Raw genomic sequence first — 25,167 nt, forward strand, 5'->3', positions numbered from 1 at the left:
TACTGAATTCTTTAAAGCCCCAGTCTCATTCCCAAAAAAGAAGGTGTCGAGAGGTGCCACTCTGGCCTCACTCGAGCTGAACACATTGCTCTGTATGATTCCAATCAGTGTGTGACACAGAAAAGCAGCTTGGGGGTGATGCTCCCCAAGGACATGGACAAGCAGAGAGCAGTGACTCACTATGTTCACCAGCTAAGGCTCACACATGTCTCCATGAGGCCCCAAGAGTAAAGACAGAGCCACCAGCATCAGGTATACCCAAAATTTGACAGCAGCAAGGAAAAGTGACTTCAACTTCAACAGTCCTGCCTACCAGGAATTGGGGGGCTTCCTGCAGTCATGGCTAGTCAGGCCAGGCCAGCAAGTCCCATACAAGTTGGGCTCAGGGTACTAAAAGAGAGGGATTTCCGCCCCAGCAGAGTCAGTTACTTAAGGACTGAACATACCCATCATAAAGTGGTGTGCTGGCGAGTTCCTCCCTCAGGGGAGATTTTCTGCTCTGTTCTCTTAGGCCAGGGGAACAGGATAGAGGTGAATTAATAGAATTCTGAGAAGCAAAATAATGCCCCTCACTATTTTTCCTGCAGTCCCCAAGACTTCATCCATACCACCTCTACTTCCTTAAAGTGGGTCTGGAAGTAGCCATGGTATGCAGGGGCCAGTTGCCACCTGTTTCCTGGCCTCTGATCCTCCTCTCTTTTGGAAATCTGACCTCTAAGCATTTTGCTAGTTCCTACCCCTTCTGGCAGAACAGAAGAAGAGGATGGAGTTTTGTCAGATCAATCAAAGCATACCTGGTCACATCTCTTAGGTGGGAGGAGGTAGAAATTCAACCAGAGACCAAACAGGCTTGGAGAAAACTAAGGGTGTTTGCCATGTTGGAGAAAAAGACTGGCCCTGTGGTTTCCATGGACCTTATTTAAGGAACTTTCATCCCAAAGGCTTGTCACCTTCACCAGAAGTGACCCAAGGGTGACGTCCCCTCAACCAGCCTCAAAGCCAGGATGAGACATGAACTACAGATCCCCATCTTGCCTTCTCAAGGCCATCTTTCTTATTCCTCTCCACAGCTGCTCCCAATGTTCATTTAGTGATGGGAACCTAAGGTTCCTCCTCCTAAGGCTTCAGGTCTAGACCCGCCTGCTCTCCATCCTCCCCGCTCCTACCCAGCAAAGCACGGTGTCACATATGCTGGCCTCTGTCACCTTGCAGTGGCATTCACTTTGGCCTGAGCTTCCTCAAGATTTGCTTCTCTCCCTGCCCTTGCCTGTCCACCCTGCCCCCATGGGCCTTTGCAGCCACTACACTGGTGTCAGATAGGTCCCCTCCCTGGCCAGGAGATCAACAAGAATAAATAATAACAGGGCCACTGTGCCCACTCACCAATGTAGTCAAAGCATCCAGGGGCCAGGCACTCTGGCAGGTGTGCAGAGTACAAGACTGAGGCCAGGAGGGTCATGACAACGTGCTTCTGGTGGTACAAGGTGGCTTCATTTTCAATGTCCTCATCTGGGAACAGGAAGAGCTGCAGGTGTTTTAAGGAAACAGCAGGTCTTTAGAGGAGGACAGGCCTCCGACAGGCCCTGGTCCTTCTCAGCACCTGGGGTGGAGGCCCAGATACCTCAGCACCATGCAGGAACTCCACCCACCAGGCCTCCCACAGGTCCATGGCCTGGAGGAGGGACTCTCAGGGGCTGTGAGGGCAGAGCTTTTACTGAGTAGGATCAAGTCAGACCCAAGACAACTGTATTTTAACCCCCATCAAACGCTCATGAGAGACGATTGGGTTATTACACACACACACACACACACACACACACACACACACATAATTAGGAAAGGAAATTAGGAACAAGGAAAGTAAGAGAAAAGAAAAATCCTATTAGATATTTTGCTACTCTTTCTTGGGGTGAAATGTAAGTATAAAAGTGGTCTGTGGACATATGAACTCTCTTCAGCCCACACAGCCCTGGAACTGATGGTCCTGATTAAGACTTTAAGGCCTGAAGGCCTCTGAATCATTAAAGAGTATTAAGTACACCATTTCATGGTTTGAGTGTAGTTTTTGTGTTATTATGTAAATAATAACAGTAGCTACCACTTATTATGCCTTTTATATGCATCATTTAATATAAGTCTCAACAATTACCATAAAGCAGACTCCATTTTGCAGAAAAGAAATGTGGGCCAGGGAGGGATTCACAAACCTCTAATAAGTAGCAAAGTCAGGATCAGAATCCCAGCAGGCTGGTTCCAGGACCAATGGCACCATTTAGAATTACACACCACCCCTCTCCCACTGCCCCACTGTCTGATGCACCAAGAGCTAGAAGTGCACAGCACTGGTGACAGTGCCGAGCCTGTGGCACACTATACTGACACTATACTGACTTAGTGGGTCTGCACACTTCCTTAAAGAAGGAACAAAAGGAAGGGGCTGTACCCCATCTCTAGGTCTCCCCCCGACTGTATAGGGGGAGCACAGAACAAGCACTCGATGCCCGAGCTAGCAGGTGGAGCTTTCCACTCCCCTTCCCTGCCAGGCCTCGCCTGCTGGGCCTTATCATGGCACCCAGATGCTGGCTCTGGGAGAGGCCCCCTCCGTATGGGCTGTGTGCCAGGCATTGCTGGGCCCACCGGATCCACCGTGTGGATTGATCCTCATTACCTCCTACGAAGGAGAAATGTTAGTCTCACTTCCAGATGAAGAGCCTCAGGTTCAGAGGGTTCTGTTCACTGCCCAAGATCACACAGCCAGGGAGCAGTGGAACCAGAAATTGAACTCAGGCCTACCTAATTTGAGAGTACATGGACTTTCCCCTTCTTATCCTACCTAAACCCTCCTCTCCTCTGTGTTCTCTGATTAATTCCCATCTTCCTTGAAGACCTTCATTCATACCTTTTCCTTCAATTCTAAACGAGCATACATTAATCAGTGATAAGACACAATAATGCATTTATTGGACTCCTGCCATCAATCAGCACTACACATGTCAATTCACATAATCCTCCTCAAAACCCACAGTGGTGTTAATATCATGCCCTTTTTATAGATAAGGGACATCAAGGTGCGGAGAACTTGCCCAAGGACTGGCAGCAAGGATTAGCGATTGGCCTCCAGAGCCCACCCTTGCTCACTGTACCAAACCCCAAGCTGCCTGTCCTGCCCAGCTCTGGGCCATTGCTCCTGAGCCCCCAGGCACATTGTCTCTCAGGGCCTCCATGCTCATGCCATCTCTGATCTCTGCATATGCCATCAAGGCAGCGAGATCTTGCCTCCTGTGTGTCATATGGTGTCCAGTATGGAGTTTCGACCCCCAGAAGCTCAGGAAATGACTGCCTCCTAGGTGTGCCCACAGAACGGGATGCAGCTAGGCCCTTACCCTGTAGAAGATGGGCAGGGAGTCCCAGGTGTAAGGGTAAGCAAAGGCGAGGACGCGAAGTACCTTGCAGAGACGGGGCTTCTGGATTTCAAGAAACCTAAATTGGGGAAGGAAAGGGGGAAGAAATGGAAAAGAAAAGTTTCAGGCAATCACATGTGTGCACACCGAACATAACAGAAAGGCTGGTAAGCAACAGAAGACGAGCAGTTTGCATCTCCTCCTGTGACCAGCCGCTTTCTCACCAGCCTCTTCCCTGGTGGAAATGACAGACCCTCAGATTGAAAAGGATGTCTGCAGAAACTTGTCCTGACACCATGAGAATTAGTGTGTCCAGACCAAGCCAGGGAGGAGACTCCTGGCAGAAACCCTACAAGTGCCAAGTTACTCAACTGCAAGGAGATTTCCAAAAGCCCAGTCACCTCCAGGACCAGGAAGGGAAGGCACTGCCATGGACCCTGTGAAGCATGCTCTATGGAGGTGAGAGGTACGTGACTCCTGGGAGCCTCCCAGGTGAGGACCATGAGGAAAACCTGGCTTCAGGTAGGTAAGCTGCAGGGTTTCCAGACTATTGATACCACACCCAGCCGCGCTGGCCAGTTTGCTCCTTCTCTCCTTCATCTCCAGTCTCTCCAACCCAACATGAACACTAGTGACACTGGTTGTTGCAGAGAGGCAGGTCCCCCTGAGCAGACCATGATAGGGCCTCAGTGGGCCCAGGGAGGGACAGCAGCTAAAGGTGTGGGAACCGGCAGCACAGCTGGCAGGCTGGACACCAGGAAGACATCGATGGCCAAGGAGATTTCACACAAAACCATAGCTTGGAACTGACGCCCTGGTAAGGAAGTGCTCATGTGTCCCTGCTGGACCACCAAGGCCAGGTGTCAGGGGCCAGTACCCATTTCAATACTGCAGTGTACTGCACAAGGCTGGATTTCTCCTCAGGGACCCATGCCCTGCAGTGGGGCTGAAGGCCCAGCAGGGTGGTGTGCAGAGATTTGGCATCAAGGCCCTCAGGAGGCAGTTCGGCTGCAGTCTGAAGAAACAGTGGAAGCACTGGGGCCCTCCCAGCCTTGGATCATCATGGGCTCTGCTGGTATGGGGCCTGTGTCCTACCACTATGCCCATCTCTGCTCCCCAACCCTCTGTCCCAACCCAGGATTTGCTAAAAATGAGGCTTGAAAGGTGTTTAGAACAGCAAAGCACAGTTACTAAAATGCAGTAAATGTGTGTGGCTCTACCCCCACCCCCATCTCAGAGCCATGTTGGACCAGCCCTTTCTCCCTCACTACCTACTGCTCCTACTGAGCTAGGCCCACCTCCCCTGGACAGGCTGTTCATGTTACTTAAGAGCCAGCATGTACACCTGTGTGCATATCCCACTGCTGTCCATACCATCTGATAGACTCACATCTGATTGGAGAACCTTCTTCAAGGGCAGACACTGGATCTGGTCAGGTCGGGATTCCCCAAACCCAGCCCAGAACTGTGCCTGAGGATCAATTTCTAGGCCAGTGTATTCTTCCCAGTCCTCAGGGAAGCCGGGCAAATTAGTCTTCATGAGGACCCCCTGCTTGAGGGTAGGAGGAGGACACCATAGGCCCTGTGGAGCCCATAGCTCCAGAGACAGCTTCACTCAAGACCACAGGCAAGTATCTTCTTTCCTGTCTGTGCCCATAAAGCAGGAAGCATGTGGTAGGTTCCAGGTACAGAAAAGGGATACTTAGGGAGAAAGAAGAGAAGGAGCTGGAGGAGAAGTGCCCTTGATTCATCATCACCTTATCCAAGAACCACATCCTTGGACAGCGCTGCAGGCATCTGGGGAAGGGAGGCTGCACAGAGCTGTGATCTCGCCCCTCAGGACCCTGTGACTATGACAGGTTTCCTGATCTTTGTGTGCCTCCAAGGCCTTGGGCGTAGTCTAGGGTCAATGACTTCCTCCCTCACAGTGTGAAGTATTTGCTAAAAATGAGGCTTGAAAGATGTTTAGAACAGCAAAGCACAGTTACTAAAATGCAGTAAATGTGTGTGGCTCTACCCCCACCCCCATCTCAGAGCCATGTTGGACCAGCAAACAGGAATTGGAGGAAAGTCAGGCTGGGTGATCTGCGTAAAGTCAGATGAGCTAATAAGAGACAAAGCTAGGTTTAAACTAGGACTGTGGACCTCTCTGGTTTCACACTGCCCCCTGCCTGCCCCAGAAGGCCCAGCCTTTGCTCTTCCCAACAGCCTCTGCCCCCGAGGCCTAAAGGAGCACACTCACACTGCCCTAATGGCCCGGGCACCTGCCCCTGCTGCCTTTTCAGTCTACCCTGGCTGTGCACTGCCACCACTTGCCAGCTCTGGGGAAGAGGCTTGCCCTAAAGTGCATTCCTTGCAGCCACTTATGAAAAAATCTGGCTCTGGCTGGTGAGGGCCATCCCCCAAAGCATGGATTTCCTGTGACTTGAGACAACATTTCGCCTCCCCAGGGGCCAGGGGCATCGGACCAGCCTCTCCAGCCGCAAATCCGAGTCTATAGGAGGAAAAAAAAAAAAGGAGAAAAAAGCAGAACAGGAGAGAGAAGGCAACAGAGGAAAAAGCAGAAAAGCCAGTAGCCACAGAGGTGCCTCCCACTATCAAGATGCAATTCCACATGAAACCACAAGGTGCCGCCACAGCCAGAGATTCCAGGAGTGAGTGCCAGGCATCCTGTGAGCAGCCACAGAACCCTCCAAAGCCTCCAAGCCCCACAAGAGTCCAAAGCCCACCCTGTGTAACTTCCTGCACCCAAGGGTCAAATAGGTAGTTAGTAGGAATTCAGGAATACTCTTCCCACATGAGACCAGCAGGAAATACTGGATTTGGAGAGAAGCCTGGCTTAAAGGGTTAGGTCAATAAATGTGGTAACAAAGCTGTAAGGAATTCTGGAACTAGGGCCTGGAACTAATGGGGATTTATAAAAATCCCTCTATTGCAGAAGGGTGTGTGTGTGTGTGTGTGTGTGTGTGTGTGTTTATATTTTGTGACTGTGTGTGGGGGGGGTCAGGTCCCTCTTTGCCTTCTGACCAAGGCTCCTCGGCCTCCAGAAGTGTCTAGAACCATGTCTGCTGAGTCTCTACCCTGGGCTCTGGCCTCCAAGCCACTCCCAGGCCAGTTCATGCCCCTGCACCACCACAGCCTCCTCCTCCTAGCATCACTCTCGTGGTGTAGCTCACTGTGTACCTGGCATGAAGATTAATCTCTTCCCTCATAGCACTGACCACAGGCCATTTCACACAGCAACTTTGTCAAATAAATAAATAAATAAATAAAAATCAATGGACAGATGATTCACAGTGACTTGTGCTGCGTGGCAAACACTGCATAAGTAGCATTCCTACAGGGAGTGAGGCTGCGCTGTTGGGCTGCTGGGCAGTTGGCAGGCCAGCATCCTGATCTTCCCGATGCAGAGAGGGTGCACATTCCCCCTCCACCCCTTCAAATGCTATAGAATGGGAAAGAATGTTCTTCTGGAACACGCTTCCTTGAACTAAGTTCCTTGGTATTAAGAACCAAAACACCACTCAGGGCACTACAGTCCCCCATGTCGAGATGGACCCTAATGGTTTGAACAGCACTGGAGCAAGTGCCATGAACCCATGACCCCTGCTGGGCCTGTGAACGCCCAGGTTCCTGGTCCTGTTAGTGCTGTGGGAGGGGAAGGGGCTCAGCAGAGCTCTAACTGCTAGAGCTGGAGGGAGAGGCAGGGCTGGGTCTGGGGAGGAAGCCACTGTGGCACAGGCACTGCAGGACACCCAGCCAGATGGAACCTGCCCTGGTGAAAAGGGGAGCAGGAGGGATCCAGGCCCTCCTCTCCACCTCCTTAACAGGAAGTCACCCAGGGCCAGCGTGTCTCTCACTCCCCAATACCAGTCATCTTTCTCACTCTCCAGACTCTTATGCAGAGTGAGCCAATGGGGACTGAGGAGGTTAGGCCTGGCGAGTGCAGGGAAACCACCATGGATATGGGAACATGGGAAGAGGACAAGGTGTGATAGAACCCAAAGAGCCCTGCTGGGACGCCCATTCTCCTTTCCTCTTCCTGCACAGCCCCAAAGCTGCTCTGCAGCAGCTGCAGAAGCCAGAAGCCAAGCAGAGGAAAGTCTCTTCTCAGGAGATCAATGTCTGTCTTGAGCAAAGGAAATGTCCTCAGAGGACACAGCTTGTGTCGTCTCCACAGCCTGCCTTCCAGGCCTTCCTAGTGCTCTCCCCTCCCCTTCGAAAACTCCTCACCTCTTCCAATCTGTCCTGTCTTTTCCATGACCACCACCCTCATCCAGGCTGATCCTCCTTTCGTCCTCTCCAGCTAAACGAGCTTCCTCCCAGGCTCAGTCCTGAGGTCACTCCCTAGGGCCCTGTACAGGTCATTTTGCATCTCATTACTGTTTCCCCTACCCTGTCCTGCTGCCCTAAAGGGCTTTTGGGGAGGCCTGTAATCTGCCTGTCCTTGGTACCCTCTGAAGCCAGGGCAGCCATTTACTCCTCCCGGTATTCCCAGCTTGGCAGGCTTTAAGGAAGGTGGGGTGGGTGAGTGCATGGGTGGAGGGGAGGATGGCTGGAACAGCCGCAGATGCTCTCCATTCATAGACAGAATAAACTATTCCCTTGTCAAGGAGGGAAGGCCCCAAACATGGGCATTCAGGAGATTCTTGGCCCAGCTGCCAGGCAAACAAGCTCATCCAAACACACCAGGCATACCAAATCCAAAGGCCATCCACCACAGTGAACAGTCAGGGAGACTGGGCTGGAAGGAAACAAACTCTCCTGGTGGTTGCAGGTGATTAAGAGAGATTAAAAAAAAAAAAAGTGACAAATGATCCAAGAATTTGCTTTCTGAGTTCTTGGAAAGCAGTTTTGACCCATTAACTCTGGGGATGTTTCTTCCATGCCCATGAAGCCACCTCTGTCCCCTCATCCCTGTGCTCACCCTCCTCTAATGCAGAAGTCCAAACACCTCAGGTCTTCAGGAATCAACCTGACAGGAACAGTGATGTATGTGTCCAAGGACCAGGCCCCAGGTGTGTCCCTGAGGGGGTATTACTTTATTCTCTGCCTCTGTGGGTGGACACTGGCTCCTCACAACTTTAGGAGAGCTCTGGGTTTCCAGGAAGGGAAGGAAGCTTACCCCAGCATACACTCCTGCTCCCAGCAACTCCCTGGGGAGGAAGCCACGCACAATCCAGTGTTGAGCCCGTGCCAGCAAGGAGCACCCGCTCCCATTAAAAGCAACTCCACACCTCTGCCCCATCTCAGTGCAGGCAAATGAAGTCAAGTTGGGGCGGATGTTCCTGCTGCTGCTGAAGAATCTATCCTTCCACATATTCAAAAAACCTGTTTGTCGGGTTTGTGAAACGCCTACTCTCCCTTGATCCTAAAAACCCAAGGAAATGGGAGCCCAGAGAAGTTACAAGGGCACACCTCACATATTCTTCCTGGGGAGAGACAGTGGAGGGCTTCAGGTGTTCCAAATGGAGCACAATGGCTTCCTGGGATTGTAGTTGGGAGACAAGAACCAAGGGGCAATCTGCAGCCTACCTTGATGCCTTTCCTGACCTGCTGCTGCCTGGGACCTCAGCACTATCTGGACAGGGCTGTCACCCTGATACAGCCCTGTGGAAGGTCCCCTGACCTTCCACATTATTACAGGGAACCTGAGCTTTTGGACAAAAAAATTTTGCCAAGAGGTATAGAAATTAGTGTACTGGTCCCCATAACAATGCCTCTCACATTCACACCCCAAGGAGTTTTCTTGAGCGAAAAGGAAAAGAACAGTGGGAATTAGAGGCAGTGAGCTGGGTGTGACCCACAGCCATGGGGATGAGCTGGGTATTTGACTATCATGCGTCATCCACCACACAGCGGAGAGGCAGGCCCCCTCCATTGCTATTAGAGGTAGATTGCCTGTTTTCAAGGCACCTCCACCGTCTGGGCTTGTGAGAGGCATCCTGGGAACATTACCTGTCATCCTCACGTCCATCTCAGAAGGCAGATGAATTGGCCCGGCTTTATAAATGAGCAACCGAAGTTCAAGGGGGCTAAGTGACTTGCCTAGTAAAGTCAGCTACATCATTTATAGGAACCAGTACAGTATCGAAGTGGGGACACTCTTGTTCCAAAATCACTAAGAATTTCACAGCATTAAACCAAGCATGGGTTCTTCCGAGCAAGGGGCCTTGTGGGGCAGCACCTGTGCACACCTATAGTACTCAGCGACAGGGGATCCACCTGGAATGGAGACAGGCTCCTGGTGCCCTTTCCGCCCAGCCAACCTCCTCCATGGACCTCTCAAATGCCATGGAGTTGCATGCTAAGCCCCCCTCCCTATCCACCCATCTGAATTCAGAGAGCCTGGTACCTGGAGTAGCAGGAAAGGCCGGTGCTAAGGATAGTGTTCAGCACGGCCAGCACTATGTAGTAGTCATGGAAGGGGGTTTGCACCAGCGCTTCAGGAAACGTATACGCAGAGTAGGCGATGGCTGAGCCTGGGAAGAAAAACCAACATGGGAACAAAGCCAGGCCTTGGCAGATCCCTAGAAAGACTATTCCCCACGCCCACCCCCGTCTTAGCCCTCGTCATCCCACAGACCCGTGAGCAGGCCTCCCCCTGTACCCTCCCAGAATGCTCACCCCTTGCTCCTCTTCTTACTTAAGTCTTATCCTGAGACTTGCCTGTAATTTAGTATTCCTCCATTTTTGCATACATTAACTCATTTAATCTCTATCCCCATCCTCCCACATAAAGCTTACACTTATTCTCAGTTTACAGATGAGAAAATAGAGGCACAGAAACGTTTAGCAATTCATTCAGGATCACATAGCCAGAAAGTAGCAAAGCCAAGCTTCAAACCTAGGCAGCTGGGTGAGAAAGTTCCCGAGTTTTTGATTTGTTTGTTTGCAGTGTTGGGGATTGAACCCAGGGCCTCATACTTGCTGGGCAAGTGCTCTACCACAGACCTACATCTCCAGCCCTTTTCATTTTTTAATTTAAAAAAGGCCTTGCATAGCTACTGAGGCTGGTCTTTAACTTGCGGTCCTCCTGCCTTGGCCTCCCAAGTTGCTGGGATTACAGGCATGTGCCAATGCACCCAGCTGTCCCTGCTCTTAACTCTGTGCTATTGCTGGTGAAGACAGCCCAGAGTGCTCAGCTTTTCTTTCAGGAACATGCATACTTCACCTGCCTATGGTGCTTCGGAAGGTCAGTGAGGGGGCAGACCCTCCCTGAGAAGAAGCTAGAGACTGTCCAGCTGAGAGGCTAGATAAGGTGGTTTTTTGGTTTTTGGTTTTATTTTTAGGTGTTGGAATCTGTGAGAGGTGTGACCCCTAGGACCTTCCAGAGACCAATTGGCTGAGACTTTTATTTGCAACCACAGGGGAGACAACTGTTCTTCACAAAGGGGCTAGCACCTGCATGCACTCACTTGAGCCTATCCCTCTGGAATGGGTGACCACAGGCCTGTCAGGCCAGACACTGAGGGATCAGGTTCAAGGACCCTGTTCTTCCTAGACATTGAGAACCTTGAAATTCCAGCTTGGGCCGGGAACAGGCCCCAGCCTCTCGGGTCCAACCTCTGCCTTTTACCACATTTGGCTGCTGGATCTAGTGAAATTGGTCACACAGGTGGAAAGGGCTGAGAGTTGCCCTCCTGGTACCATGTACCACGCTCTCCAGGGCAGCAGCTGCTTGTGAGGTGTTAGCTGGGAACCACTCCAGGGGAGCACACAAGGGCTTTTCCAGGCCTGACACTAGGAGAAGACGCCCACCTAGACCTGGATGCCATGAACTCAGTGGATGCCAACTGGAGCCCAGCTGTGTGGGCAATACAGGAGCCAGGGGGCTTCAGTCCCTGCCCAGAACTACAACAGCAAGCAAGGTGGTTTCCCATGTGGGGTGGGCATTCAGGATGGACAAAGCAATAGGCCAAGAAGCTGACCATGGCCCCCATCCAGAGTTGAGGCTGAGGTGTCTCTGATAAGCACCTGAAGGCAGGTGGGCTGTCCAGGGAGCAGCTGTGGATGCCAGTCTAAAAAAATGAACCTCCTCTTGAGGGCAATAGGGAGTCACAGAAGGTTGCTAAACAGAAAACGAAGAGGGCCAAAACCCAGCGGAAGTACACAGGAAGCCCAAGGGAGGAAAAGCTGGAGGCCAAGGAAGTTAAAGTAATTGCCAACCTTGAGGAGTTGAGGGCTCTCCAGGGTGGGAGGGGGACAGTGGGGAGGAGAGGTGACAGTGGAGGGTGGAGCTGTGGGTCTGAGGTGAAATCAGTGGTTTCTCTCAAAGGCCTGTCCCTTCCTTTCACATTTGCTGGGCTTTTTTTTTTTTTTTTCCATGTCAAACAATGGGGCTGCGAACTAGAACATGGAACAGCAATGACACATCTGTCCTCAGACAGTTGATCCCATGAAGGGGCAGGCATTAAGGCATCTCTGACAAGCTGGGGGTCAGAGCTATGGAGGAGGATAGGAAGAGGGCCCCAGAGCAGGGCCCCCAAAGCATCCAGGGCAGAGGTTTGAAGACCCTGCAGGGAAGGGAAGAGGGAGACCTGGGGATGGCACATGAGGCTCTGAGGAGGGAGACATGGTGACAGGGGCACTCACACACACACTGTGGTCCAGTGGAGGAGGGAGGCAGTGTGGGGCACTGGCTGACAGTGCAGGCTTCTGGTCTAAGCCTGGCTCTGCCACTTCCCAGTGGAGTGACCCTGGCAATTTACCTTCTCTCTCCTCTACACTCACCTCCAGCGTGGGCATGCCTATAGCTGCCACCAGGGGGTGCTGCCTGGGTTAGTGAGACAGTCATGGTGCTGGCCACCCTGTCTGGTGGACCAAGCGCCAGACACTGTCTCAGAGGCTCCACTTAGAATCATTTAATCACCATAATACTCCTACGAGAAGACATTACGCCGATGTTCTGGATGTGAACACTGAGGCTGGAGAGATTAAGAAACTTGCCCAAGAGCACATAACTACCAAGGAGTGGTGGCAGCGGGCTCTAGAATCTGGACAATTAAGCACCATGTTATGACATGTGTCAGGTGCTCAGCAGAGAACTGGCCTCTCAGCAATTACTCAAAATGCTCTCATCAGAAATGAGCCTAAAGGAAGCCGCCAGGCTCAGGAGTTTGGACTTCATCCCAGGTAATGAAGGGCCTGAAAGTTCACAGTGGGAGGGGAGACGTGGGAGAAGGTGTTGCAAAAGCCTCCAGGGCATCTGGGTGGAACTGGAGAGCCTGTGGCCACCATTCAGCGGGGAGGCCCAGGCGTGGGTCCTAGCCAAGAGTATGGGGCAGAGCCCCTTGAAGGGTGCGTAGGAAAGACCCTCAACTGACCTGATCACCAATTAGGTGGATGGTGCAAGAGGAGACAGGGCAGAAGAGCAGGGTTACTACAGAGTTCTGACACGAATGAGCAGGAGTGGCGGGCACTGGCTGGGAGGTATGGGAGAGGGGACAGATGAGGGGGCAGGTGGGGAGAGGATGCAGACAGTCCTGGTTTCAGGCTCGGAGGTGTCAGGAACTTCAGGTCCACAGTTCAAAGATGGAGTTTGGGAGCACCTTGTTCAGAGGAGATAAGGGATGGTGTGGGCAGCAGCCAGGAGCTGGGCCATGTAGAGAAGGGGCGAGAGGGTAAATTCTGAGCAAGCTCATCTATGGAGGAGAACAGAGGAAGGGGCTAGCAAAAAAGGAAGAACAAGGGGGAGGGTGCTGCAGGAGAGGCCCCTGTGTCAAAGGCTGGCGAGAGCCCAGGAGAGACGGCTAGCACAAGGTTGGGGCCTTGGCAACCTGTGTTGGTGAGTGGTGGGGACCAGACAGCAGAGCCCTAGGAGTGGCAGGAAGAGGGTCACTTAATCACCTCCAGGATCCTCCTGGACAACTCGCGTAAAAGGGAAGACAGCGACTGGCTTTCAACCCAGAGCAGGAGCAGGAGGGATGAAGCGGCTAGAACCAGGGTCCTGGGGGATGAAGGATGCCATAAGTAGAGGAGAGAGGAACAGGCAGGAGTCAAAGAAAAAGATGGAGTCGGAGACGCCAACGCCCACGTCGCCAACAGGTTTGCAGCTCTTTCCTGTGGCACTTTGAACGGGCCTCTAACACCTCTAAGACTCAGGACAAAGGAGGTTCGGTGCGTGATCCCCCACCCTTGTTCTCTACCAGGCATGACAGCGACCAGTCCTGATGTGCTGGAGTCTGCCTGTCCTGGCCGGTAGGAGCTGATTATGAAAGTTTCAGAGCATTGCAAGCCGACTGTTAGCCCAGCTACCATCAAAATCAAGCTACATAAACTTACAATTAAGTAAATTGTATTAACAGAAGTCTCAAGTTCTCAATGCATACATCTATTAATATCTGTGGAAATACTATGTAATGGTGTGTGCCTGCGTGCATCTCCTCCCCAATGTCAAAGAAAAACAGAGAGATGTTGGGGGCATCATACTGAGAGCCTGAAGTAGCCACACAGCATTTATACCACAGAAGCACACGGACAGACGAGAGAGCTTCTTACAAAACCCTCATCAGGAGCCTGGACAGAGATCCTGGAATTCCTGTGACTCCTACACACCCATCAAAGCCTCATGGTGGCCCTGCCCACAGGGGAAGGGGCGAATGGCTGGGTCTCAGGGGAGAAGACTCACATACCCAGGCTGAAGAGGTTGACAGCACCATAGTCCAGGAAGTAGCAGATGTGCCGGGCATTCTTGGACATACAGCTGAAGGTGTGCGCACAGCTGGATGCGAGAGGGTACACGCAGCTGGTGCACATGTACACAAGCAGAGGCCATGAATAGGTATCATTCTGGATGTCTGTCACATATAGTGCTGTCACAAACCTCCACACAAAGAACCTGGAACACAGCATGGGCCCCTGAAGCTCTGTGGCTGGGAACCTCTAAACTCTCCACCCGACCCTCCCCTGCTTTCCATTCTCCTAGGATGACCAATTCCTATGAGTTCTCACTTTGGTGAAGTGCCATGTGCTGGAGAGGGTGGAAGGGGCCTTTTGGACTTAAGAAGCAGTAAATTAGAAATGGGCAGGTGGGGTGGGAAAGAAGAGAGCCTTTTTAGGTCTATCTAATCCAATCCTCTCCCTGCCACAGGGTGATGGAATTTCTTTCATGGCATCTTGTCCAAGTGATTCTCCAGCCTTGGCTTGCACGCCTCCAAGGATGGTGGGCTCACCACCTCCCATGGCAATTCCTAGTGCTAGCAAGTTTAGAGATATGGCACAGTCCTATGTTAGAACTGCCTAACCTGCAACCCACATATGGGGTCCCACCTGTACAGCACCTCACTTCTACAAACCACTCATGAAGAACAGGCTCCCTTTCCTATTAACTCCTCCAGAGATGGAGACTCTACAGAGCATGTTCACAAGGACCTGAAGGAGGTTCCCTAAACCCTTCTGGCTACATGTTTTCATCCTGCCTCAGCAGAAGTAAAGCTTAAGCTATTTGCTCTTTCCCAAAACATATCCTTTCATCACCTCGGGATCATTTCATCATTCCATTTCCTTAAGGCATTTGGACACAGGCTTTCCCAGGCCCTTCCGGCTGGTCTGTGGGATCGTCTCTGAGAGCCTGGCTTGTGTAGGGCAGCGGTATGCAGTGGGGTAGCTCAGCCAGGTTGGCTCAGCTGTAAAATAGCTAAAAAGTCCTCCCATAGGGATCTGTTCACAGGCCTCAAGACCCACTTTGTAATGGTATCAAATCTCAAAACAACTGACATCAATCATGGTTCACCCACAAAACAGAACTCTCATTCTGAAACCAGAGAGACTTGGGTCCAGTGAGACCTCCCCGTGAGACAGCAGGAGAGCAAGGGGAGAAAATATGCCGAAGTTAGGTGTGCACAAGCCACCATTGCTCAGGCTCCCTAGAGCAGCTCAGGAGGATGCACAGGAAACAGGCAGCTGCAGGGAGAATGAGGGCCGGAGAGACCCTAACTTGATTCCCTTCTGCAATGCTACAATTTATTGGCATGCAGGCTTTTATAGAAGCAGAAAGTTTAAATGACAAATGGCCTCCTTGACTAGGAACTTGCCATCCTTCCCAGTCCTCAGGCCCCAGGGCTGTCAGGCTTCTTCTCCCTACTCTACCCCAAGACTGAGCTTTCTCTCTCCTCCACCAGGGTGGCTGCTGGGACCAGCCTTCCCCTGCATGTTGGCCCTGGGTCTGTCTGTCTTTTGCCTTCCATCAGGCTGACTACCTGCATGCCAGAGCACAGCGGGCTCCCTCAGGCCTGTCTCCACTCAGCATGCTCTGGGGTCCCTCTGACTCTTTCATAGAGTCTGGGGGGGTTCAGGACCCACCTGTGCCTCAACTCTGCTATGCAATGTAAAGAAGACACCCGTCTCTGGCTGCATTTGTCAGCTGACAGTGGTCTGAGTGGGACAGTGGCCCAAATGACCTATGAGGTCCTCCCTGCCCTAACATACAGTCAAGCCTCACTATTTGTAGTTCTGCATCTTGGGATTGAACTAACCATGAATCAAAAATATCCAGGGAGAGGAAATATGTGACTGCATTGAGCATGTAGATTTTTTTTGTGTCATTATTCTCTAAATGGCATACCATATCATGTACAGAGCATACACAATGTATTAAATATTATAAGTAATCTGGAGAAGATTCAAAGTGTATGGGAGGATGTGCATAGGGGATAGGAAAATGCTATGCCATTTTATATAAGGAAGCATCCATTCACAGATTGTGGTATCTGCAGGGGTCCTGAAGCAATCTACTACAGACACTGGGGACTGCTGACTGCACTATGTCTGTGCTGTGGCCCCGCCTCAGGGCGAACTCATCCCCATGAAGTGTGTGAAGTTGGTCCGGGGCCCACCTTTCTCAGCAAGGCCCTTTTGGCCTTCCTGAAACTCCCACTCCTGGATTCATGCTTCCCAGAGCCTTGCTCTTAGCTGACTGTATTAGAACACTGCCTGACCAAGGGCCTGCCCATTGCTGTGGTTCCAGAACAATTATGAACCTGCTGCTCCGTGCCCGATGCCTTTAACCATTTTCTCCCTGTCCTCCCTGCAACCTTAAGAAAGGTACAGACCATCGCGACTGCTTTGAGGGGAAAATGAGAGATTAAGTGATCTGCTCAAGCTAGTGACATTTTAACCAGAGATACTGGTTACTGGCTTCCCGAAGACCTGCAAAGCTGCCAGGACTAAAGGGGATGAAAATAAATACTATTGAATCAAGGAAGGGCCTGGGAGCTCCAGAAGCCCCTGGAATCCAGCCACAATCCACGCGCTGTAGCTCGTTCCATGGAGCACCCAGCTTCTCCTTCTGCCACAAGGTCACCTGCCCCCATAGTGGAATCCCCCAATCCCAGCCCTCCCAATCCCAACTGTGTCTCAAAGAAACCCTAATCCTCAGGGACCCTAGATGAGATGGGCTGGTCAAGGGCACTGGAAGATACCAGAAGGGCAGCAAGTGAGTCCAGATGTTGAGGGTCTCATTGGTCATTTGGAAAAGGCTGAGGACACAGGCTGTGGCGGAGCTCTGTGGATGCCGGTAGCCAAAGAGGATGCCCCGCTCATGGAACACCTGCAGAGGGACAACAAAGGGCACGGAGGTGAGAAAAGAGGGCCGCCTGAAGGTCTCAGAGGAGTATCTCTGGTGGGCATCATGTTTTCTCCTAGTCTGTGCACTGTTACCTGGGACCCTTGAACAATTCCCTGACCTGTCAAACTGCTATCCTCTCTCTCTCTCCCTCTTTCCCTCCTGTGAGCTTCTAGAATCCCAAGTTCTCCAAAAGCCTCCAGCCAGCTAGAGGAGAGAAGCCAGGAGCCAGGATCTCTTTGGGAATGCAGCCTATCTGCCTTCCCAGTCGCACTTACTCTTGGCATGAATGTTGCCTAGGAATCAGTTTTTGCACCTTCTGCCTGGGGCCTACAGCCCAGTCTTTGTGGTTGGCTAACATATATGCTGCCTGTCTGAGCCAACATGCCCCAGATGTCAGGAGCTGGTGGAGATCTCTGCAAAAGATACCCCCGTGCCAGGAGACAGTCACAAAGCACTTCATAAAGGCTACTGATGATGAGGACTATGATGCCGACGCCTGGCCTGTGGAAGAGGAGGCTGATCGCAGCAGGTCCCACAGCGCCACCCCAGCCTAGGCAGCTCACTTGGCAAGTCCCTGCAAACACCCCAATCAGAAACATGAACGGGTCAGCCCACCTCAGGTATCCTATTACATCCATCAAAAAACCGGTTAACAGAGAGGACAATGCAAGAGGGACAACAGCTCTGGATGCAGTGAATGATGACAAGTGGAATATGAGTTGAACCCCTGACAGGATCATAAGGGCTGAGGAAATGTAAGTATTCATGGTGGAGCAGAGGCTGGGCCGAACATGGAAAAATGAAGAGTTTGATTGTCAAGGTATTAGCACTAAGACAACCCTGCACTCCTTTGTGTTGAGCAAGGTTTTCACTGACATTTGGGGCCAAATGGGGGGGGGGGCTGGCTTGTGCATCATCTAGAGACACACATGGCCTCTATCTACTGGACGCCAGTGGCTCTTACTGTGCCCACTACCACCCCGACCAAGTGGTGAAAACCAAAAAATGTCTCAAGATATGGCCAAATGTCCCCCATGGGCAACATCTCCTCCAGTTCAGAGCCACTAATTTATATGAATATTGACATAACCTTTGAAAGGTAAATGATAAACTAGTGGCTTGATTGAAGCAATCGATAACAATGATAATATTAATCATCGTGATGTAAGTCAGGTCAGGACGCATTTAAAAGTTTCCTTTGCTTTTTCAACTTCAGGAGGAGGCAAAGGCTGGAGAAACTCTAACCCCGCCCCATCTCTCACTTGGGTCACCAACCTCTTCATTAAGAGAGGCCTCCATTTAAAAATAGGACAGGCTGGGGCCAAGCTCAATGTAGAACACACACGTAGCACCCATGAGGCCCAGGTTCCACCCCAGTACATGTGAGGTCTAGTGGGTGCTGGCTCTTGAGGTTCCCACAGGACAATAAAGAAAGTAAGGGGCTACCAGAGCAGAGTCAGATTTCAGTCCCCAAGGTGCCATGTGCCTTTGGGCTGGGATCTCAAAGTCCTCATCTGTAAAGTGGGAAGGCACTGGCAGGAAGGTGAACAGGTTCCCTCCCAGCAGCAGCTCTGAGCTTCGGGGACCTCTTAGTTTGACTCTGGGTAAAACTAGTCAATCAGGGGAGGGAAGATAATTAAGTTGGCTCATGGCCTCATGAAGTAATGAGTTAGTTTGGGTCATGACTAAGTAAAGTGACATGTTCTGGTTTTTGGTTCACCATTCAATTCTGATGTCCCTGGATTACAGTGAAGACTCTTCTAGCGGGCAGCAGGAATCTTTTTTAAAAAAATATTTATTTAGTTGTAGATAAACACACAGTTTCTTTATTTTTATTTTTATGTGGTGCTGAGGATCGAACCCAGTGCCTCACATACGCAAGGCAAGCACTTTACCACTGAGCTACAGCCCCAGCCCTGGCAGCAGGAATCTTGATTGGCAGTTTCCCACTGCTCCAGGGCTAACAACAAGGGGGCAAATGGGCCACCAGCCTCAGCCTTTGATGCACATGGAGGAGGACAGAGCCTGCATGGTGGCATTCGGAAGGCCCCTGGCAGAAAACAGGGCTCCCAGGAGCTTCCCACTGGTCCTCTAATTCCACTTTTCAAGTTTTTCTCTTTCTTCCTTAAAAAAATTTTTTAAGTAAATTAAAGCATTAGCTGCTTATTAAAATGCAAAGACTCTACGAAAGGTGCAATTACTATTAATTATTCGCTCCTTCACATGAAGTAATTAAGGAGAGCCTCATTAAAAAAATTAATACTAAAGCACAGTAAGAAAGACCATTCAGGACCATTGCATTAGATGTAAGACCTCTGCAATGGGCTAGCAGAGGGGGAGAGAGAAAGGGCTTAACGTGGAACACAGCATGGTCAAGTGGGAATTGACAGCCAAGGAGCAGGGTAGGGTCAGTAAATGAAAACAGCTAAGCAGGAGTTGCAGGGAACCTGGCTAAACTGACCTGACAGGATTCTTACTGAAGACGACCCGTGTGATCAAACCTCGCCTGGGCCCTGGTGGAGGATGAAGAACCTGGTCAGGTGTGGATGGTAACCAGCCATCAAAGATGGGGCCTTCTGGTTGCGCTGACTTATCAGCATTCTTTTCCCAAAGCTGAATTTCACAAAGAATACACATATGGGCCTGAGAGAAGGCTCAGAAGTCTGACTAAATTTTGGCCAAGCCAAGAATCATTGTCCTGTATGGCAAGAGACCTTGTGACCAAGAGCCAGTGAGTGAAAACTCTGCAGAGCCCTGGCCTGTGAGGGTGGGTGGCCCACAAGGGGGCAGGGCAGAGTTGCAGAGGAGCTACCAGGGTGACAGCCACTGTGGGTAGCAGCTTAGCGGGAGCTGGAGGAAGAGACTACCCTCATTCTGCTCAGGGTGACTCCTGACCTCTGTGTGGCTCCTGGCATTCTGGCTGCCGAAAGCAGGTGTTGGCCTACTCAAAAGTCAGAGAGGAACAGCAGGGCTGGACAACTTGGCCACACTTGGGAATCTGGTGCCTGACATGGGGAGGATATTTCGCAACCAAAGTCAGGGCTAGGCACAGATTAAAAGAACCTGCCTCCATCTAACTTGCCATCCTGACCCCAAACATGGATGAGCCAGGTCAACACCAACCATGCAATAGGGGCAGGTATAGAGCAGCATCTGCAAAACAATAGCAGCTGAATGAAGAAAGGGAGCTTCTCTGGGCAGAGAAGTTCCAACTCAGAACGAGAAGCTCAGCCTGTCCCTGCTGGTCCCCAACCTGAGCCTCTCTTTACTGGACCAAATTGCTCAGGCTTAGACCCATTCCTGCTCTGAGCAACTTTAAGCCCAGGAAAGGAGACCAGTTCTCTCCTTCTTGCCCTTCTAGCCTTAGCAAAGTGCTCTGCACAGAGTAGATCTTCACAGAACACGTGCCATGTATATCAAGACAGCAAATGAAACATTTGAAAACAGTGACATATTCCAAACCCGGTTTGACCCCAAAGGCAAATTATAATCATTGCCTCAACACTCTGAAGCCTGGCTTCATTTCTAAGCACCCCCAAGTTAACAGGCACCTGCTTATTTGCACACTGGAATTGATTTGTAGGACTCCACTTTGCATCCCTGGTTGCAGGCTGGGCAAATTTAGAGTGAAATGAAATCAAATCATGTGCAGCCTATTATTTAGAAGTGAGAACCCCCAGGCACTGGGGGTGGAAGGGCACATCAGTAAGTGTTCCCTTTTAGAGCCTGCCACAGGCGCAGCATTGGGGAAGGCTCCCAGCATGCCAAGCGCCTCACCCGCTACTTGCTAGCTTATGCCTGAAATCCCACCACGACAGTTTTAAGCTTTTAAGCCATTTGATTTTTTTAGCTATTGAACTGAAAATAACCTGGGGAAAATAACTGAGCATTTCTGGCAAGTGGCATAAGAGCAGATTTTGATAGCAGGAAAAAAGAAAGAGCAGAGTGGAATGAGGAAGCAGGCCCGCACTTTTAGTATGTACTCTGCATTTCCTGTCCAAATCTCATCAAATTCTTTTAAGGAAAAGCCTTTTTTTTTTTTTCTGGAGGGGGCCGTAAAAGGGGATTGAACACAGGGGCACTCAACCGCTGAGCCACATCCCCAGCCCTATTTGGTATTTTATTTAGCGACAGGATCTCACTGAGTTGCTTAGAGCCTTGCTAAGTTGCCAAGGCTGGCTTTAAACTTGCGCTTCTCCAGTCTCAGCCTCCTGAGCTGTTGGGATTACAGGCATGCACCACTGCACCAGGCAAGACAGGATCTTTCTAAATTGCCCAACCTCCCAAGCCACTGGGATTACAGGCATCCGCCACCCCTTCGGGCCAAGGAAAAGCCCTTTATTGCCCATTTTTTCAGAAAAGGAAACTGAGGCCTGGGAAGCTTAGGGCATTTATCCAACTTCCCGGAAGCAGTGAAATTAAAGCTCAAAATGCAACTATCAGACTCCCCTTCTCTGGTCTCTTGTGCATTATCAGTCTCTGCTGCTGCTAAGAAGGGCTCTGTTGAGACATGGGAATCTCATCCCTTGACCTGTGGCATGACTTTGGACGTAATGTATTTCTCTGAGCCTCAGTTTCTTCTTCTCCTTCTCCTTCTCCTCCTCCTCCTCCTCCCCTCCCCCATCCCCCTTCCACCTTCTCCTCCTTCTTCTTTTGGGGGTGGCACCAGAGAATGAACCCAGGGCCTCAAGCGCGCTAGGTAAATGCTCTACCACTGAGTCACATCTTCAGCCCATTTTAAAACTTTGAGACAGACAAGATCTGGCTAAATTGCCCAAGCTGATCTCAAACTTTTGATCCTTCTGTCTCAGTCTCCCAGGTTGCTGGGATTACAGGTGTGTGCCACTGCAGTTAGCCAGTTTCTTCTTTAAAGTGCTGTTCTGGGCTGGTCTGTGTCCTCCTCAAATTCATTTGTTGAAGTCCTAAACCTGAAGTACCTCAGGATGTAACTGTGTTTGTCGATAAGGTCTTTTATGAGGTGACTTAGGAAAGCAAGCGCATTAGAGTGAGTCCTGATCCACTCTGGCTGGTGTCTCTCATAAGAGGCAATTTGAATGCACAGAGAAGCACAAGAGCGTGCTTGCAGAAGGAGACCTGTGAAGAGGCAGCAAGAGGGCAAACATCTGAGGTCTTGGAAGAAACAACCCTGCTGAGACCTTGATCTTGGCCTTCCAGCCCCCAGGACTGTGATAAAATAACTCTCTGCAGTTTAAGCCACCGAGTCTGTGGGATTTTGTCATGGCAGCCCTAGAAGATTTCACAAGTGTTGAGGTTGGGCGACACATTTCCTAAGCCAGCGTTTCTCTGCAGCTGCCTCTGGTTCAAAGCCAGCTTGGCATTGTGCTGTCACTTTGCTTCCCAGCACCCAGTTCTTCACAGGAGGGGAGGTTCCCCCAAAGTTGGAGGTACGAGATGAACACAAGACGAAAGGCATGAAAAGCCAACACAAGGAATAGCTAGAGACCAGTGGGGAAGCTGGTGAGCTGTTTGCAGGCAAAGGACAGAGAGATGCAACGCTGTTGGCTTCGAACATGGAGGAAGGGGGCTGTAAGCCAAGGAGGGGGCAGCCTCTAGAAGCTGGAAAAGGCCAGTGTCCCCTGCAACCTCCATCAACACCATGATTTTAGCCCAATGAGACCCAGGTCAGACCTGTGATCTACAGAACTGGAAGACAATAAATTATCTTTGTGTGTGTGTGTGTGTGTGTGTGTGTGCTGGAGATCAAACCCAGGGCTTCTTGCACACTGAATCCCCAGCCTTATTTGATACATGTCATGAAATGCTGTTATCAAAAGCCTACAAAAAAAGCTAGGTTTGGTTATTTTACTTTTAAAAGGATTAAAAATACCTATTATTTTAAATATGTATTGGATTTTTCAAAACCAAAGAGTCATGTATGAAATATACAATAACAGTGACATTACAATAAAATAAAATTCAAAAAAAGAAACAAAAATATCTGTGAACTAAGAAAGAGAAGAGTCACATACAAATAATCCCAGGATTAGTTTCTATCCAGATTACTTTTCTGGAAATTGTAGACTTTGCAGAGCAAAATCCTATCTTCTATTGTCTTTATGTCTTTTTTCTTATCAAAATAGTCAAATGAGGACTATATTAATCTAGACATTTCTTTGAGAGAATAAAAATAGCAATATGAGATGATGACATGTGAAATTAAAATAGTTAATCATTTTTTGCTTAATATGAACTATCATATGCAGCCTCGGGCTGGGGATGTGGCTCAAGCCGGCTAGGGATGTGGCTTAAGCGGTAGCGCACTCGCCCGGCATTCGCGAGGCGCTGGGTTCCATCCTCAGCACCACATACAAATAAAATAAAGATTTGTGTCCACTGAAAACTAAAAAATAAAAAAAAATATGCAGCCTCAATGCAATGTAAACTTGATAAGTAAAATTTATGGCTCATTTTTTATTCTAAATGTGGATTTAGGATTTCTTTTGGCCATTCCAATTGTTCTACCTCGCAGAACTAAGCAGAAACAGCAGCAGTTTCTCCCAATTGAATTAATTTCTCCATTTCTTATCAAAGAACTACAATGACTGAGAACAATGCTCTAATTTGGCAACATTGTCAACAGAATGCAAATCATCTGATAATGTTGATTATAACACTATAACTCATAATTTTGAAAGCCAAGAAAAATTAGTTTTATGAACTAAACATAATAATTTAGGAATTATGTACGTTTTTATTTTATTGCTTTTTCAAATATCACAATTCATCAACATAGCATCCAGATATGTACAATAATAATTAAATTCAGTTGTCTTTGATATTTTGCTGCAAAAAAATCAGAGCTTTATATTTTTTCTTGTTATTATGAGGGGATATTTGTCAAGGCAGACAGACCCATCTCACATAAGTGTTTGCTAGCTTCATAGACCCATAGTCTGTGGCCTGTACCTGTTCTCATGATTTGACTCAACACATGTCAGGGGTAAGTCTAGTTTCATTTGAATGCCATGAGGTCATGGAAAGGAAGGGACTGACAACCCATTTTACAGATGAGAAAATTGAAGCTCAATGAATAGAAGTCTCCAAGTCCATAATAAATAGCAAAACCAAGATGCAAACTACTGGACTGAAAGCCCATGAATGTTTTATTGCGTCCATCCAGTATAGCCAGGGATGACTCAGAACATCTCATGGAAATGCCAAGTGTCATAGAAGTTTTCAAAAGGAAGAGATCACTGGACCCAGGGTGATGAAGGAAGGTCCTAGACGGATGGCTGGGAGACGCTGGTTCTGCAGAATGATGATGAAAACATGAGGAAGGATCCTTCTGACTGAAACAATTAATATGCTAGACTGATCATATTAGCACAATGGAAATGTTGTGCTCCAGATTTCCATTGTGCTCCAGATAAATGTGTCAGCCAGAGGGCACAAAAGAAAGGTCACAAAGCCCCCAAACAAAGGAAAACCAGGAACCCCGGGAGATAAGACACTTTCACCACCAGAGTTTTTGCTGCCAGACTTTGTAAACAAGAGGTGAAACCCAAGGACCACCAAAGGCAAGGAGTCTAAGGTAGGACACCTTGCTGATAAAGCCAGGATTCTAAAGAAAAATAAATGAAATAAACCCAAGCAGGCATAATGGAACAACAAGGAAAGTTATTGGAAAACCAAATAAAATTAAAGGGAAAAATACCAAGAATTCTGAACTATCAACTAGTCTTCACATGGGTCTGTGGTCCAAGAAATCTCAAATGGAAAAATGTAAAGTAGTTGTAAATAGGAAGAGGTCAAAGTTATGCAGTTCCCTTGGGTAAGTTACAAAAGCAAGTACAAAGCCTCTGTGAAGGATTGCTATTTTAATACAAGCATGCACACATGGAAAGAGAACACCAGGAACAAAAAGCAGTAGAAACAGTGGATGGCAGAAATGGAGCTCAAAGAACAAGACCTTGAAATATATATCTTTGTCCAATATATTTAAAGAAACAGCTTAAAAATATGATCAGGAAGGCTGGGCGCTGGTGACTCAGGAGGCTGAGACAGGACATGGAAAGCAAGTTCAAAGCCAGCCTCAGCAAAAGTGAGACCCTGACTCTAAATAAAATACAACATAGGGATAGGGATGTGGCTCAGTGGTTGAACACCCCTGAGTTTAATTCCCAGTATGTATGTATGTGTGTGTGTGTGTGTGTGTGTGTGTGTATGTATATATACTGT

The 25,167-nt window shown here is 49.6% G+C and overlaps 1 protein-coding gene across 4 annotated transcripts in view; it reads right to left on the bottom strand.

The window, feature by feature from the left end:
- The window catches only part of Paqr5 (progestin and adipoQ receptor family member 5), an 85,901-nt gene that overhangs the window by 5,425 nt on the left and 55,309 nt on the right, over window positions 1-25,167 (bottom strand). For all 4 annotated transcript variants that reach the window (XM_015480482.2, XM_048793479.1, XM_048793478.1 and 1 more), the window contains exons 3-7: window positions 16,823-16,950; window positions 14,036-14,241; window positions 9,757-9,883; window positions 3,384-3,480; window positions 1,384-1,525 (exon numbers count right to left, since the gene is read on the bottom strand). In XM_015480482.2, the coding sequence (XP_015335968.1) occupies window positions 1,384-1,525; window positions 3,384-3,480; window positions 9,757-9,883; window positions 14,036-14,241; window positions 16,823-16,950 (700 nt within the window). The remainder of the gene's footprint in view (window positions 1-1,383; window positions 1,526-3,383; window positions 3,481-9,756; window positions 9,884-14,035; window positions 14,242-16,822; window positions 16,951-25,167) is intronic.

This window comes from Marmota marmota, unplaced genomic scaffold (assembly GCF_001458135.2).
Source record: "Marmota marmota marmota unplaced genomic scaffold, marMar, whole genome shotgun sequence".
NCBI classification, from domain to species: domain Eukaryota; kingdom Metazoa; phylum Chordata; class Mammalia; order Rodentia; family Sciuridae; genus Marmota; species Marmota marmota.